The 13,219-nt window shown below is 39.1% G+C and overlaps 1 protein-coding gene across 2 annotated transcripts in view; it reads left to right on the plus strand.

Moving 5' to 3' along the window:
- TEAD1 (TEA domain transcription factor 1) overlaps positions 1–13,219 on the plus strand; it is a 147,736-nt gene that overhangs the window by 89,112 nt on the left and 45,405 nt on the right. For both annotated transcript variants that reach the window (XM_024195971.2, XM_024195980.2), the window contains 3 exons: positions 10,533–10,667; positions 10,869–10,915; positions 12,098–12,159. In XM_024195971.2, coding sequence (XP_024051739.1) covers positions 10,533–10,667; positions 10,869–10,915; positions 12,098–12,159 — 244 coding nt within the window. The remainder of the gene's footprint in view (positions 1–10,532; positions 10,668–10,868; positions 10,916–12,097; positions 12,160–13,219) is intronic.

A 13,219-nucleotide genomic window follows, 5' to 3' on the forward strand; every position in this document is an offset into this window, starting at 1 on the left:
AGATGTTTGCAAACTGATTGTTTAATAATTTGTTCTAGTATCTTTCCAGGTATCAAAGTTAGTTGACAGGTCTGTAATTACCTGGGTTCTCATTTTTCCCCTTTCTAAAAATAGGTACCAGGTTTGCCCGTCTTCAGTCTTTTGGACCTCACCCATCCTCCAGGAGTTCTCAGAGATAATTGCTAACTGTTCCAAGATTGCTTCTGCTAATTCATTAAGTACCCTAGAATGAATTTCAGCAGGCCCTGTTGACTTGACTACATCCAACTTATATAAATATTCTTTAACTTGTTCTTTCCCTATTTTAGCTTGCATTCCTTTCCCTTATTTGTTAATATTAATTGTGTTGTGTATCTGGTCACCATTAATCTTTTTAGTGAGGACTGAAGCAAACAGACATTAAACACCTCAGCTTTCTTGAGGTCATCAGCTATTAGCTTTCCTTCCCCACTAAGCAGAGGGACCTACACTTTCCTTCCTATTTCTCTTGCTCCTAATGTATTCTTATTTCTTTTATGTCCCTTGCTCATTTAGTGCCTTAGCTTTTCTGATTTTGTTCCTGCATGCTTGTGCTATTCTTCTGTACGCCTCCATAGCAATTTGTCCATGTATCCACTTTTTGTAGGATTCCTTTTTGATTTTCAGGTCATTAACGAGCTCCAGATGGAGCCATTTTGGCCTCTTACTATTCTTCCTATCTTCCCTTCGCGTTGGTATAGTTTGTAGTTATGCCTTTAATATTGTCTTCTTGAGAAATTGCCAGTTCTCCTTAACTTCTTTTTCCCTTAGATTTTTCTTCCCACGGGACCTTACCTACCAGTACACTGAGTTTGTTAAAGTCTGCTTTATTGAAGTCCATTGTCCTTATTCTGCTGCTCTCACTCTTTCCTTTCCTTAGAATCATGAAATCTGTTGTTTCATGATGACTTTCACCCAAATTGCCTTCCACCTTCAGATTCGCTACCATTTCATCCCTGTTGGTGAGAATTAAGTCTAAAGTAACTGTCCCCCTGGTTACTTTCTCCACTTTCTGGAACAAAAAATTCTGTTTTGCCATATTATTAGTTAAAGTTCCCCATTATTACCAGGTTTTGTGTTTTGGATATTTCTGTTATTTGTTTTAGAAATATCTCATACACCTCCTCTTCCTAATTTGGTGATCTATAGTAGATATCTAAGATCCAGAGCTTCAGGCCTATAGAACTCTGTAGTGTGGATCCACTGGTCTTGGCTCTGGCTCACTCACAGCTAATAATTTTTTTTGCATATAACCATTGTGTTGGACTTCTGGGAGATGTCCCAGTGACCTTAGTTCCTAATTTTTGTTACCAAGATGCCTTCAGGATTTAATTTAAACCAAGAGATCATTCTACCTAACTAGCCTTTGCCTGAATCTAGCCAGTGATAGAGATAGAGAGAGTACTTGGCACTCCTGCTAAGGAATGTAAGGCATCCAATTAGCTGTTCATCCTCTGTCAGTATCCTAGGACTGGATGTAAAGATCGCAAAGCTATGGTTACTCTAGGAATTGGCTGGCATATTGTTGAAGCTTACCTGACAGATAATATTTCTTACCCACTCCTTGTAAAGGCTGTTTGCCAGCATCCTCTTCCTGAATAGTGAGAGGAAAGCCTCAATGGAAAGTATTTTTGAGGGTGCAGTATGGTTGTCTTTATAATAATTTACCAGGCACAATGCCAACAATCACTCTGGATTGGTGGATCTTAGCGCGCAGGAAATTTTTTACCTGTAAACGTTGTTACTACATCTCAAATACACCAATCTGGAGTGTCCCACAGATCTCACCAGAGAGGGTAATGCATCCTATTTCCTTTAGGCCAGGATTTCAAATATTGTAGGGTTTTTTTTAGGGATCTTAGCCTCCCCACCCCCATCTTTAAAATGTTTCTAAGGTTATGGAAGCGTCGTGGAGAAAGAGGCAAGAGAGGGTGGGAGAGTGATGTTCCCTTCTCCGTACTAATGGTGAACTGAATCCTTACTCCACATTAAAAAAAAAACTACTATTGAAGCTAGTGGGAGTTTTGCCTAAATAAAGAGCAAGGATACAGAATTCACGAAAAAGTCCATATACCAGAATCCACTCCCATCTTTGACTTTGATTTTAGATATTCTTTGATAGTATAAGATTAATTAAAAGAGAAGCAAAAAAGAAACATTAAAATGCCTACAGTTCACACGTATTATATGTTTTAAAATCCATTGTTCTACATTCCACATTGAGGGATAAAAAAATATTGTTGACAATTATAGAATGCTAAAGATAGCGCTATACTTTTTAAATGCACAATGATAAAAGCCTTGAAAAATTCCCTTTGATGTGAATGGAGTCTTCAGCATTTTGAAATACAATAAGATGGATTAATTGCTACTCATTAGGCAGCAAGTTGGGACAGCTTTGAATGCGCATTCTCTTCTTGGCATTAGCTATTGCCTGGCTGAAATAGCCAGCTTTTGTATTTACTACTGTCTTCTCTAATAATAAGCAAATTGGAGAGCAGGGCTAGAAACATTCAAGTGCTTTCTGTCTTTTGTCCAGAACAATTGTATAGTTTCACGATTTGTTTATCTTTTTGGAGCTACAGCTAATACTTGCAAAGGTTATTTGAATCAATACAATATATGAGCAGAAATAACATCTGCAAAATTACTTATTAGGAAACTATTTTATGTCAGTGTCTTATTGTATACTGTAAAATCCATTTTGTGAGCAAATTGCTGTTTCTTCTTCACCACATCATATTTTTCTCCTACAAGAAAAGTTTTGTCTTAAAAAATCATTTGATAGGTGTTAAAGGCTTTTTGAATTCACATGATCTTTTGTTGCCCTTAATTTTCTTATGTCTTAGATATTTTTTCAAATCCATCTAGTCAATGTGGTATTGAAAGCCCCATTTATCATTCTAGGATAACAGATCCTTTTTCTTTTAGTAGAACTACAGTAAACTGATTGATTATTCTGCTGTTTATGTTGGATTAAAAGAAAGTCAAGCAAAAATCCTAATGTGCTGATTATGTAAAACTTGTTTTACCCTATGTTTCTTTTAATGTATTTAAATTTGTAATTTGGATGTAAAATGGATGATTCTGGAGAATTGTTCTCTGCTAATGTGACAGTGATCCACATTCCAAAATAATGTGTGTAACATAAACACCAGGGATCTGATTCATTAAAAGTTGTATAATCAATTTGTTAGATTCTGACAATTTATCCCTTGTCCATGTGTGTGCGCGCACACACACACACACCCACCCACACAAAATCTTTCAAAAGGCTTATAACTGCAAATTGGAGACAGTAAGCTAAAAATTGCAAGACCAATTCTGAGCTCATTGGAAAATCTAGTGATTTCAATAGAATTCCGGATTTTTACTGGTATGACTGAGCTCTAAATCTAGTCTAGTGCTTCTAACTATACATCACAAAATACAAGAAATTGGTAATGGGAGAAAAAGAAGAGAGGATTTTTAAAAATGAAATCCATGATTTACTTCAGTGTCATTCTTGGGCAGCCGTAATCCCATCAGAGCTCATAAATTAAGTAGGGTCAGGGCAGGTCAGTACCAGATGGGACTCATCCAAGAAATACCTTAAGCTGCTGCAAGAATTAATGTTAATAATGCTGTAGGGAACCTCTTCTTCTGAGTCTACACTGAACCAATATCTCAGCATAGCACTGAAGGAAATTGTGCTGCTGGATATTCTGGTCCAAATCCTACTCTCATTTCCCCAGTGTAAATATTTGCAACTTCATTGACTTCAGTAGGGCTATTCCAAATTGATAACTGAGGCACTCTGACTTCGATAAGATGTAAAATCAAGGTCCTGACACCTTGTGGTCATTAAAGATCCCATGGCATTCTCTGTTAGAGTAGGCTATGTGTCCTGGCCAAATTCCAATTTGGGTAATTACTGTAATCTGCCTGCCTAAATTCCCCCTGCTATTTTAATTGGATATAGTATTCTTCACTTTCTGCCTAAACTGTTCTGACTGTTGCTATGTATTATTAATCAGTTATTGTGTTTCACCCCAGAAATGTCTGCATTTCATTGATGGACAAAGTGATCACTTTTGTATTGGTTAGCCATTGATGTGGCTATACATGCTGTTGCAATTTTTTATTTATTTTTAAGTGAGCTAAGATAGAGATTCTCTAGGTTTTAGTCAGGAGGAGAGGATGGAAGAGGATAATCTAGGGGCCAGATCAGATGAGAAACATTCACATAAAAAAGAATCGGACACATCAGAAAAGGGCAGACAAATAAACTGTGACAATTTTTTAAAGTGCTTGTATATAAATGCTAGAAGTCTAAATAATAAGATGGGTGAACTAGAGTGTCTCGTGTTAAAGGAGGATATTGATATAATAGGCATCACAGAAACCTGGTGGACTGAGGACAACCAATGGGACACAATCATTCCGGGGTACAAAATATATCGGTAGGACAGAACAGGTCGTGCGGGGGGTGGGGGTGGGGGTGGCAATATATGTGAAAGAAAATATAGAATCAAATGGAAGTAAAAATCTTAAGTGAATCCACATGTTTCATAGAATCTCTATGGATAGTAATTTCATGCTCTAATAAGAATATAACATTAGGGATCTATTATCGACCACCTGACCAGGACAGTGATAGTGACGATGAAATGCTAAGGGAAATTAGAGAAGCTATCAAAATTAAGAACTCATTAATAGTGGGAGATTTCAATTATCCCAATATTGACTGGGAACATGTCATCTCAGGACGAAATGCAGAGACAAAATTTCTCGATACTTTAAATGACTGCTTCTTGGAGCAGCTGGTACGGGAACCCACAAGGGGAGAGGCAACTCTCAGTTTAGTTCTGAGTGGAGTGCAGGAGCTGGTCCAAGAGGTAGCTATAACAGGACCACTTGGAAATAGTGACCATAATATAATAACATTTAACATCCCTGTGGTGGGAAGAACACCTCAACAGCCCAATACTGTGGCATTTAATTTCAGAAAGGGGAACTATGCAAAAATGAGGGGGATAGTTAAACAGAAATTAAAAGGTACAGTGACTAAAGTGAAATCCCTGCAAGCTGCATGGATGCTTTTCAAAGACACCATAATAGAGGCCCAACTTAAATGTATACCCCAAATTAAAAAACACAGCAAAAGAACTAAAAAAGAGCCACCGTGGCTTAACAGCCATGTAAAAGAAGCAGTGAGAGATAAAAAGGCATCTTTTAAAAAGTGGAAGTCAAATCCTAGTGAGGTAAATAGAAAGGAATATAAACACTGCTTAATTAAGTGTAAAAATGTAATAAGAAAAGCCAGAGAGGAGTTTGAAGAGCAGCTAGCCAAAAACTCAAAAGGTAATAACAAAATGTTTTTTAAGTACATCAGAAGCAGGAAGCCTGCTAAACATCCAGTGGGGCCCCTGACGATCGAGATACAAAAGGAGCGCTTAAAGACGATAAAGTCATTGCGGAGAAACTAAATGGATTCTTTGCTTCAGTCTTCACGGCTGAGGATGTTAGGGAGATTCCCAAACCTGAGCCGGCTTTTGTAGGTGACAAATTGGAGGAATTGTCACAGATTGAAGTGTCACTAGAGGAGATTTTGGAATTAATTGATAAACTTAACAGTAACAAGCCACCGGGATCAGATGGCATTCACCCAAGAGTTCTGAAAGAACTCAAATGTGAAGTTGCGGAACTATTAACTCAGGTTTGTAACCTGTCCTTTAAAACGGCTTCTGTACCCAATGACTGGAAGATAGCTAATGTAACGCCAATATTTAAAAAGACTCTAGAGGTGATCCCGGCAATTACAGACCAGTAAGTCTAATGTACCGGGCAAATTAGTTGAAACAATAGTAAAGAATAAAATTGTCAGACACATAGAAGAACATAAATTGTTGGGCAAAAGTCAACATGGTTTCTGTAAAGGGAAATCGTGTCTTACTAATCTATTGGAGTTCTTTGAAGGGGTCAACAAACATGTGGACAAGGGGGATCCAGTGGACATAGTGTACTTAGATTTCCAGAAAGCCTTTGACAAGGTCCCTCACCAAAGGCTCTTATGTAAATTAAGTTGTCATGGGATAAGAGGGAAGGTCCCTTCATGGATTGAGAACTGGTTAAAAGACAGGGAACAAAGGGTAGGAATAAATGGTAAATTCTCAGAATGGAGAGGGGTAACTAATGGTGTTCCCCAAGGGTCAGTCCTAGGACCAATCCTATTCAACTTATTCATAAATGATCTGGAGAAAAGGGTAAAAAGTGAGGTGGCAAAGTTTGCAGATGATACTAAACTGCTCAAGATAGTTAAGACCAAAGCAGACTGTGAAGAACTTCAAAAAGATCTCACAAAACTAAGCGATTGGGCAACAAAATGGCAAATTAAATTTAATGTGTATAAATGTCAAGTAATGCACATTGGAAGAAATAACCCCAACTATACATACAATATGATGTGGGCTAATTTAGCTACAACGAATCAGGAAAAAGATCTTGGAGTCATTGTGGATAGTTCGCTGAAGACGTCCACACAGTGTGCAGCGACAGGCAAAAAAGCAAACAGGATGTTAGGAATAATTAAAAAGGGGATAGAAAATAAGACGGAGAGTATCTTATTGCCCTTGTATAAATCCATGGTACGCCCACATCTTGAATACTGCGTACAGATGTGGTCTCCTCATCTCAAAAAAGATATACTGGCATTAGAAAAGGTTCAGAGAAGGGCAACTAAAATGATTAGGGGTTTGGAACGGGTCCCATATGAGGAGACATTAAAGAGGCTAGGACTTTTCAGCTTGGAAAAGAGGAGACTAAGGGGGGATATGTTAGAGGTATATAAATTCATGAGTGGTGTGGAGAAAGTAAATAAGGAAAAGTTATTTACTTGTTCCCATAATACAAGATCTAGGGACCACCAAATGAAATTAATGGGCAGCAGGTTTAAAACAAATAAAAGGAAGTTCTTCACACAGTGCACAGTCAACTTGTGGAACTCCTTGCCTGAGGAGGTTGTGAAGGCTAGGACTATAACAGCGTTTAAAAGAGAACTGGATAAATTAATGGAGGTTAAGTCCGTTAATGGATATTAACCAGGATGGGTAAGGAAGGGTGTCCCTAGCCTCTGTTTGTCAGAGGGTGGAGATGGGTGGCAGGAGAGAGATCACTTGATCATTGCCTGTTGGGTTCACTCCCTCTGGGGCACCTGGCATTGGCCACTGTCGGTAGACAGGATACTGGGCTAGATGGACCTTTGGTCTGACCCAGTACGGCCATTCTTATGTTCTTAAGGTAAATATGGCCAGTGCTTCATTTTCTGATCCAAGTAAAAAATTAACCTTAAAATGGAGATTTATTCCAGTTTTTTGGAAGACTAGTTTCTTGGGCCCAGTTTTACAGGTGTCAATCAGCTGCAGCTCTCACTGACTTCCTCTAGAGTTATGTGTGCTCGGGACCAATGGAAATCGGAGCCTCTTGTCTACTTGTATTTGATTTTGAAATGAAAGAGAAGTTAAACCAGGCAATTTTTTAACTCTGAAAAAACTTCCTTTTTGACCAACTAAAAAACTTTACCAGACCAGAGACTCAGAATCCTAAACTAGGGTCAGACTGTCAGCTGATGTTTATTTGTGTGGCTCCATTGAAACCAGTTAAAGAACTTATATAGACCTTTATAATTCCGTGAGACATTTGCCCTCGGGGCTATTCTTGCATTGCCTGTGCTGATCTTGTCTTCTTCCAGCCTTGCAGAATTGAAAAACCAGTCAAAGAGACTGAAACGCATTGCTACTACAGAAAGGCATGCGCCTCTGGGATGAAATGCAGAGTGTTTAAAGGCACATAGCAACAGTACATTCTATTATTCGTGTGTGTGTGTGTATATATACACACTTAGCTCTTCACAATCAGATTTTTTTTAGAATTACCCTTTCTCGTCCCCCACGATAACTTAAACAAATCTTCTCTCCATTGCACAGCTCCTATGACAGCTCCTGCAACTCACAAGTGTCAGACGTATCACTAGTAAAGGGTAGCTATCTCCAAGGCAAATCACAGGTGCTATTTCTGGACTTGCTCCTCTGAAGTGCGACTCCTGTAGGAAAATAGAAATCTTTAAAGCTTTTTTTTTTTTGGTTGTCTGTAAGAGCATAATTCATTGTGGGCTTGAGCAATGCCCAGATAGGCATTTATATCCCAAACAGAGTATTTGAATATTTAACCCCCAGTAGAGTTTAGATTCACAGAGGAGTAAATTCCACATACACCTCTACCCTGATATAACGCTGTCCTCGGGAGCCAAAAAATCTTACCACGTTATAGGTGAAACCGCGTTATATCGAACTTGCTTTGATCCGCCGGAGCGCACAGCCCCCCCCCGCCCCCTCCCCCCCGGAGCGCTGCTTTACCGCGTTATATCCGAATTCGTGTTATATTGGGTCGCGTTATATCGGGGTAGAGGTGTAACAGCAGAGCAATGTATATTTGGGAATTAAAAAAGAAGCCCATGAATTGGCTGCACTGTTTATGTGAAGGCACTGGATATATCATACCTAGAGAGGAGGCTGTGCAGGAAATTGTTGGTTCTTTCAAACCAACTAATTTCAAAATTTCAGTGGTGGTTTTGCCTGAGTAAAGGCTTCAGGTTTAGGCCTTAAATCTAAATTCACCAAGTCAGAAATCAAGGACACCACACATGTTGTCTGAGGGCCATATTATAGTTTTACTAGAGTTTTCAGTCAGAAGATTCTTTCTCAATGTGCAGGACTGTTAGTGGAGTCAGCCTTTTGAATCAGCAGATCTCCTGAGACCTCAGGAGCCTCAGAGTCCCTGTGTCCCCTACACAGCCACTCCACTGTCCTTTTCTCCCTGTCAGATTGGCTTTCACGGGAACCCTGTTGCTCTCCGCTGCTTCCCCTGTGGCTGTGCAGGAGCAGTTATGTATGGGTCCACAGGTGTTAATGCTGCTTCAAGAAGCATTAACCTTTGATTGGATTTCTGCCTATAAACCTGCAGGGTGTGGAAGGGAGAATGCTGCTGAGACTCCCCTGCTCCACCTGCCGTCAGGTCCCTTATAAACCAGCAGAGGCCAAAATATACAGAGCTCCATCCAACAGAGGAGCTTTCATTGGATCCCACCAAGGCCATGGAAACATGCTGAAGGGCCAGTACCCGTCACCCCAGGTCTGCTGTGGAGAAGAGCGTAGTTCCCCAAATGTTTTTACTGTTATTATCTTTTGATGAATCAGTCCCATGGTGAAAATTATGTATTTGTTTATACCTTATATGTAATATTGGGCAAACAGCTCTTCCTTTGTCTCTTATTACACTGTGAAGCACTTTACTAAAAATCTTCTGTTATACACAAGCATTTTAACAAACTGTTTGTTATTGTATCCAGGTAACAAGCATGGTAAGTATTTTAACTAAACCAAGTATTATGTACATTAGCTGTGCTTGGCAGATTTTTTGGCTAGCTTTTACTGTATTCTCAGCCTGTGCTGTTTCTAAAGGAGCTATTCAAAGGAAAACTGCTCACCTATAATACTACTACATATAAGCTTTAGAGGAAACATATATGCACATTCATGTACCATATATAAAAGCATGCATCCCTTGCCAGCATGCTTGCTACTTTGCTTGTAAAAATGAACTTGCCTATTATTGCTTGTGTTCCTTCACTGTAAGTCGTGGACCTAAACATTAGCATTTATTAATACAATATTTACAAATGAGGAACCATGATCTGGCCATAGAGTAACAAAATTTACTGTGTGCCTATTTTTATTGTCCTAATACATCCACTTACCTAAATCTATAATCAAACAGTTTTTTTAAAAAAGCCAGGTCTCTGTGCTTGAAAGCACGTTTTTTTGTTGTTCTTTTGGAAGCACTATAAATTATTAACGGAAATTTCTCAAATTGGAAGTTATCAAATGTGTTTCCTTGTTTCTGTGATGATTTAAATATATATATATATATATATATATATAGGATACCAGAATTTGAAATGTTTGTCTATCTGTAAACATGAAGAGAAATAATGCCCTGTTCACAAGTGACTGTAATTCTGTGTTCTTCTTAAAAGTTTTCATTAAGGGCAAATTCTCTCAGATCCACATAGTCAAGCTCAACTCTCATAGGTCCCCGTCCTGCAATCAGAGCCATACAGGGAGACCTCTATTGAAGACAGCTTAGATGAAGTCAGGGAAGCACTGCATTTGCAAAGGGATCTGCCTATGTGGATCCGATTTGCAGAACTTGGGGAACAATTTGCTCTTCCAGAGTTCCCTGCATGTCAGGAGAGCAGACTGATAGAGTTCGGCTCTGCCATGCATCTCTGAGAGGAGATTTTTGCTTTGAGGAAGTTCGAGTGTATTTTAGCCTTCATGCTATATTTTTCTGCATGGTTTTCTATTTTTTGTTTTCTGTGGCCTTTTAAGTTTGGCTTACGTGCTTGTAGCTGCACTTATTTAACAGGATTTGCTGTGCCAAATGTTTTAAGAATCCATGTAATTGTCATGTTAAAGGATCAGACTGCAAAGGACAAGGCACTTCAGCACATGGCAGCAATGTCATCCGCTCAGATAGTATCAGCTACTGCTATACACAACAAGTTGGGCCTGCCAGGAATTCCCCGTCCTACATTTCCTGGTGCACCTGGGGTAAGTTGTTAACTGATGCCAATAAAAAGTTTATTTCCTAACAACGATCAGTAGGAATTAAAGGCTAAATCAATGGATTTATGCGCAAATTGTACTTACATCTGTGTTTGCAAAATGAATAAGTAATTTTGTGTATAAACGTATGAAATTATTCTACAAAGAAGGCAATTACAAAGTTGTTTTTCTCCCCACCCCCTCTAGTTTTGGCCAGGAATGATACAAACAGGGCAGCCGGGATCCTCACAAGAGTAAGTCTGAAAAATAAGAATGCTTTTATATGCAGTATATAACTAGTCAGTGGAATTCGCTGCCAGAGGATATTATTCAGGCAAATACTTAGCAAGATGAAAATAGAAGATTAGACAATTATATGAACCTTTTCAGTCACAATAGCTCGTATGGCTCCTGTTAAAACGTTACAAGTGATAACACTCCGTAAGACAGAAGCTGAATATTAACTGTGGACAATAATCCTCTCTCCACCCCCATCCCCCTCCGGTATAGAATTGCACTATAAAACAAGTATATGATAGTGTTGTGTGTATGTATATGTGTGTTTCCAACACAAATCTTACCTCACTCATTTTAATATATACAGGAGATGAGGGGAGGTGTAGGGGAAGATAGCTCAGACATCTTATTTTTCTGTAGGGCAGGGAATGACCACTTCACGTGAGCCACAACTAGATGAAAGGCCTGGCCCCGTTCAGTGGGGTTTGAAGCTGCATGGCATCTTGGTAACAGCAACTTCATGTAGAGAAGAGACTTGTAAACCTGACGTATTCAGCCCCAGCCCTACAGGAAAGTGTGATCTGTGGAATACCTCCTCCCAGCTCTCATTATAGGCCTTATCCAAAGCTCGTTGAAATCAGTGGGAGTCTTTCCGTTGGATTCAGTGGGGTTTGGATTCACAGAAGGCCAGAAGCAACCGTTATGATCATCTAGTCTGACCTCTGTTACTGTTATCCAGTAATTTCTGCAGTGGAGGGAATTATTCTTCCCTACTACCTGAGTCAGTGGTTCTCAACCAACTTGCAGCCCAGTCAGCACACATGTGGCCCATGTGACATCCTCAGGGCCATACAGGTATATTATGGTTACATTACAGGTATATATATATTATGTGGATGCGGTTCACATAACACACAGAGAGCTGCATCTGCAGCCCACAATGGCAAATAGATTGAGAACCACTGACCTAAGTGAACACTATCAAGCCCCATAACTTGTGAATCAGGCTCTGTTTTACATTTGGGGTAACCCCTTCTTGCTTCATAACCTGTTTGTTAACTATTTTTTAAATATGCCTACTAGGAAAGAGACATCTGTGTGCATAAAGTTGATTAACAATGTATTTCCTTGTGCTATATAATGAACTGAATGAACTGTGAATTGTATAGTATGTGATTTTGTGTAACTATTTATTCCAGTGTAAAGCCATTCGTTCAGCAGGCCTATCCTATTCAGCCAACAGTCACAGCTCCCATTTCAGGTAACTTCATTTTCTAGCTTCTTTAAACAGAGCTGAATTGCATAAGGAAAAGTAATGAGTGTGTTATGTTAGTTTCTGAACCCCACAGAGCCCACTAATCTGTGTCCAGAGTCTCATATGTCCCTTCCAGACATCAATGGACAAGCAATTGATTAATTATGAAGAAAAGTCACTGCTTAGGTAGGAAAACGGGACTCCTAATCCCAGCACTGTCACACATGCCAGCAGTTCTTGTGGCACTAAAGTATATCATCTGGTGGTATTTCATACGATGCAAGAAAATGACTTGTGAAGAACAGAATGGGTGATGGGTTGCATATTGCAATTTAAGGGCTAAATCTTGCTTCCCTCACTCATGCAAAGTAAATTGCATTTACTTAAAATCGGAGCTAAAATTATACCAAAATAATTTATATTCAGTCCTACAAAGTATAAAACATGTCACTACCGGTATTGATCTTTTTCTTCTTCCAGAGCATCTCAGTTTAGAAGCAAGTGCCACCAGCACTCTCCTCTGCTAGCTACTCCTTAGTCTGGTAGAAGCCTTATACATCGGAGCAAAAGAGGCTATGATTGCCCAAAACTATGTCTGTGACCTTTCCCCCTATTTGTCATCTCATGTGCATTTCATTGCTAGTTCCAATAATGGGCATTATTTCTATGCAAATGACAACAAACTGTGTCCCTCACCAAACTTCCTCATCCCTTTATTTCTCATTTATTGGCTGTTCTCGATTCTATCCATTCTTCTCTCCATTATAATTTCCTACTACAGATTACTTGAAAGACGCTAGCTGTCTTTGTGAGTAAAAACTTTCCTTTGTGGTCTTGCATATCTCACTCTCTTCTCGTTTTTCCTAAATTACGTAATGTTGCTCCCGAAGCCAGAAATTATGAGTCATCTTCAACTTTTAGTCTTTCACATCTCCTTTTGGAATCTGTTTCTTGCCACTGTTAGAACACTGCCAGAATTTTCAGCATTACTGAAATCCATATTCACATTTGACTGTTGCAATTCCCCTTTTTATATAGGGTTCCTAAATCTCCGCTATCTAATTTT

The sequence above is a fragment of the Terrapene carolina genome, unplaced genomic scaffold, assembly GCF_002925995.2.
Source record: "Terrapene carolina triunguis isolate 2854851 unplaced genomic scaffold, T_m_triunguis-2.0 Scaffold96, whole genome shotgun sequence".
In the NCBI taxonomy this organism is placed as follows: Eukaryota; Metazoa; Chordata; order Testudines; family Emydidae; genus Terrapene; species Terrapene triunguis.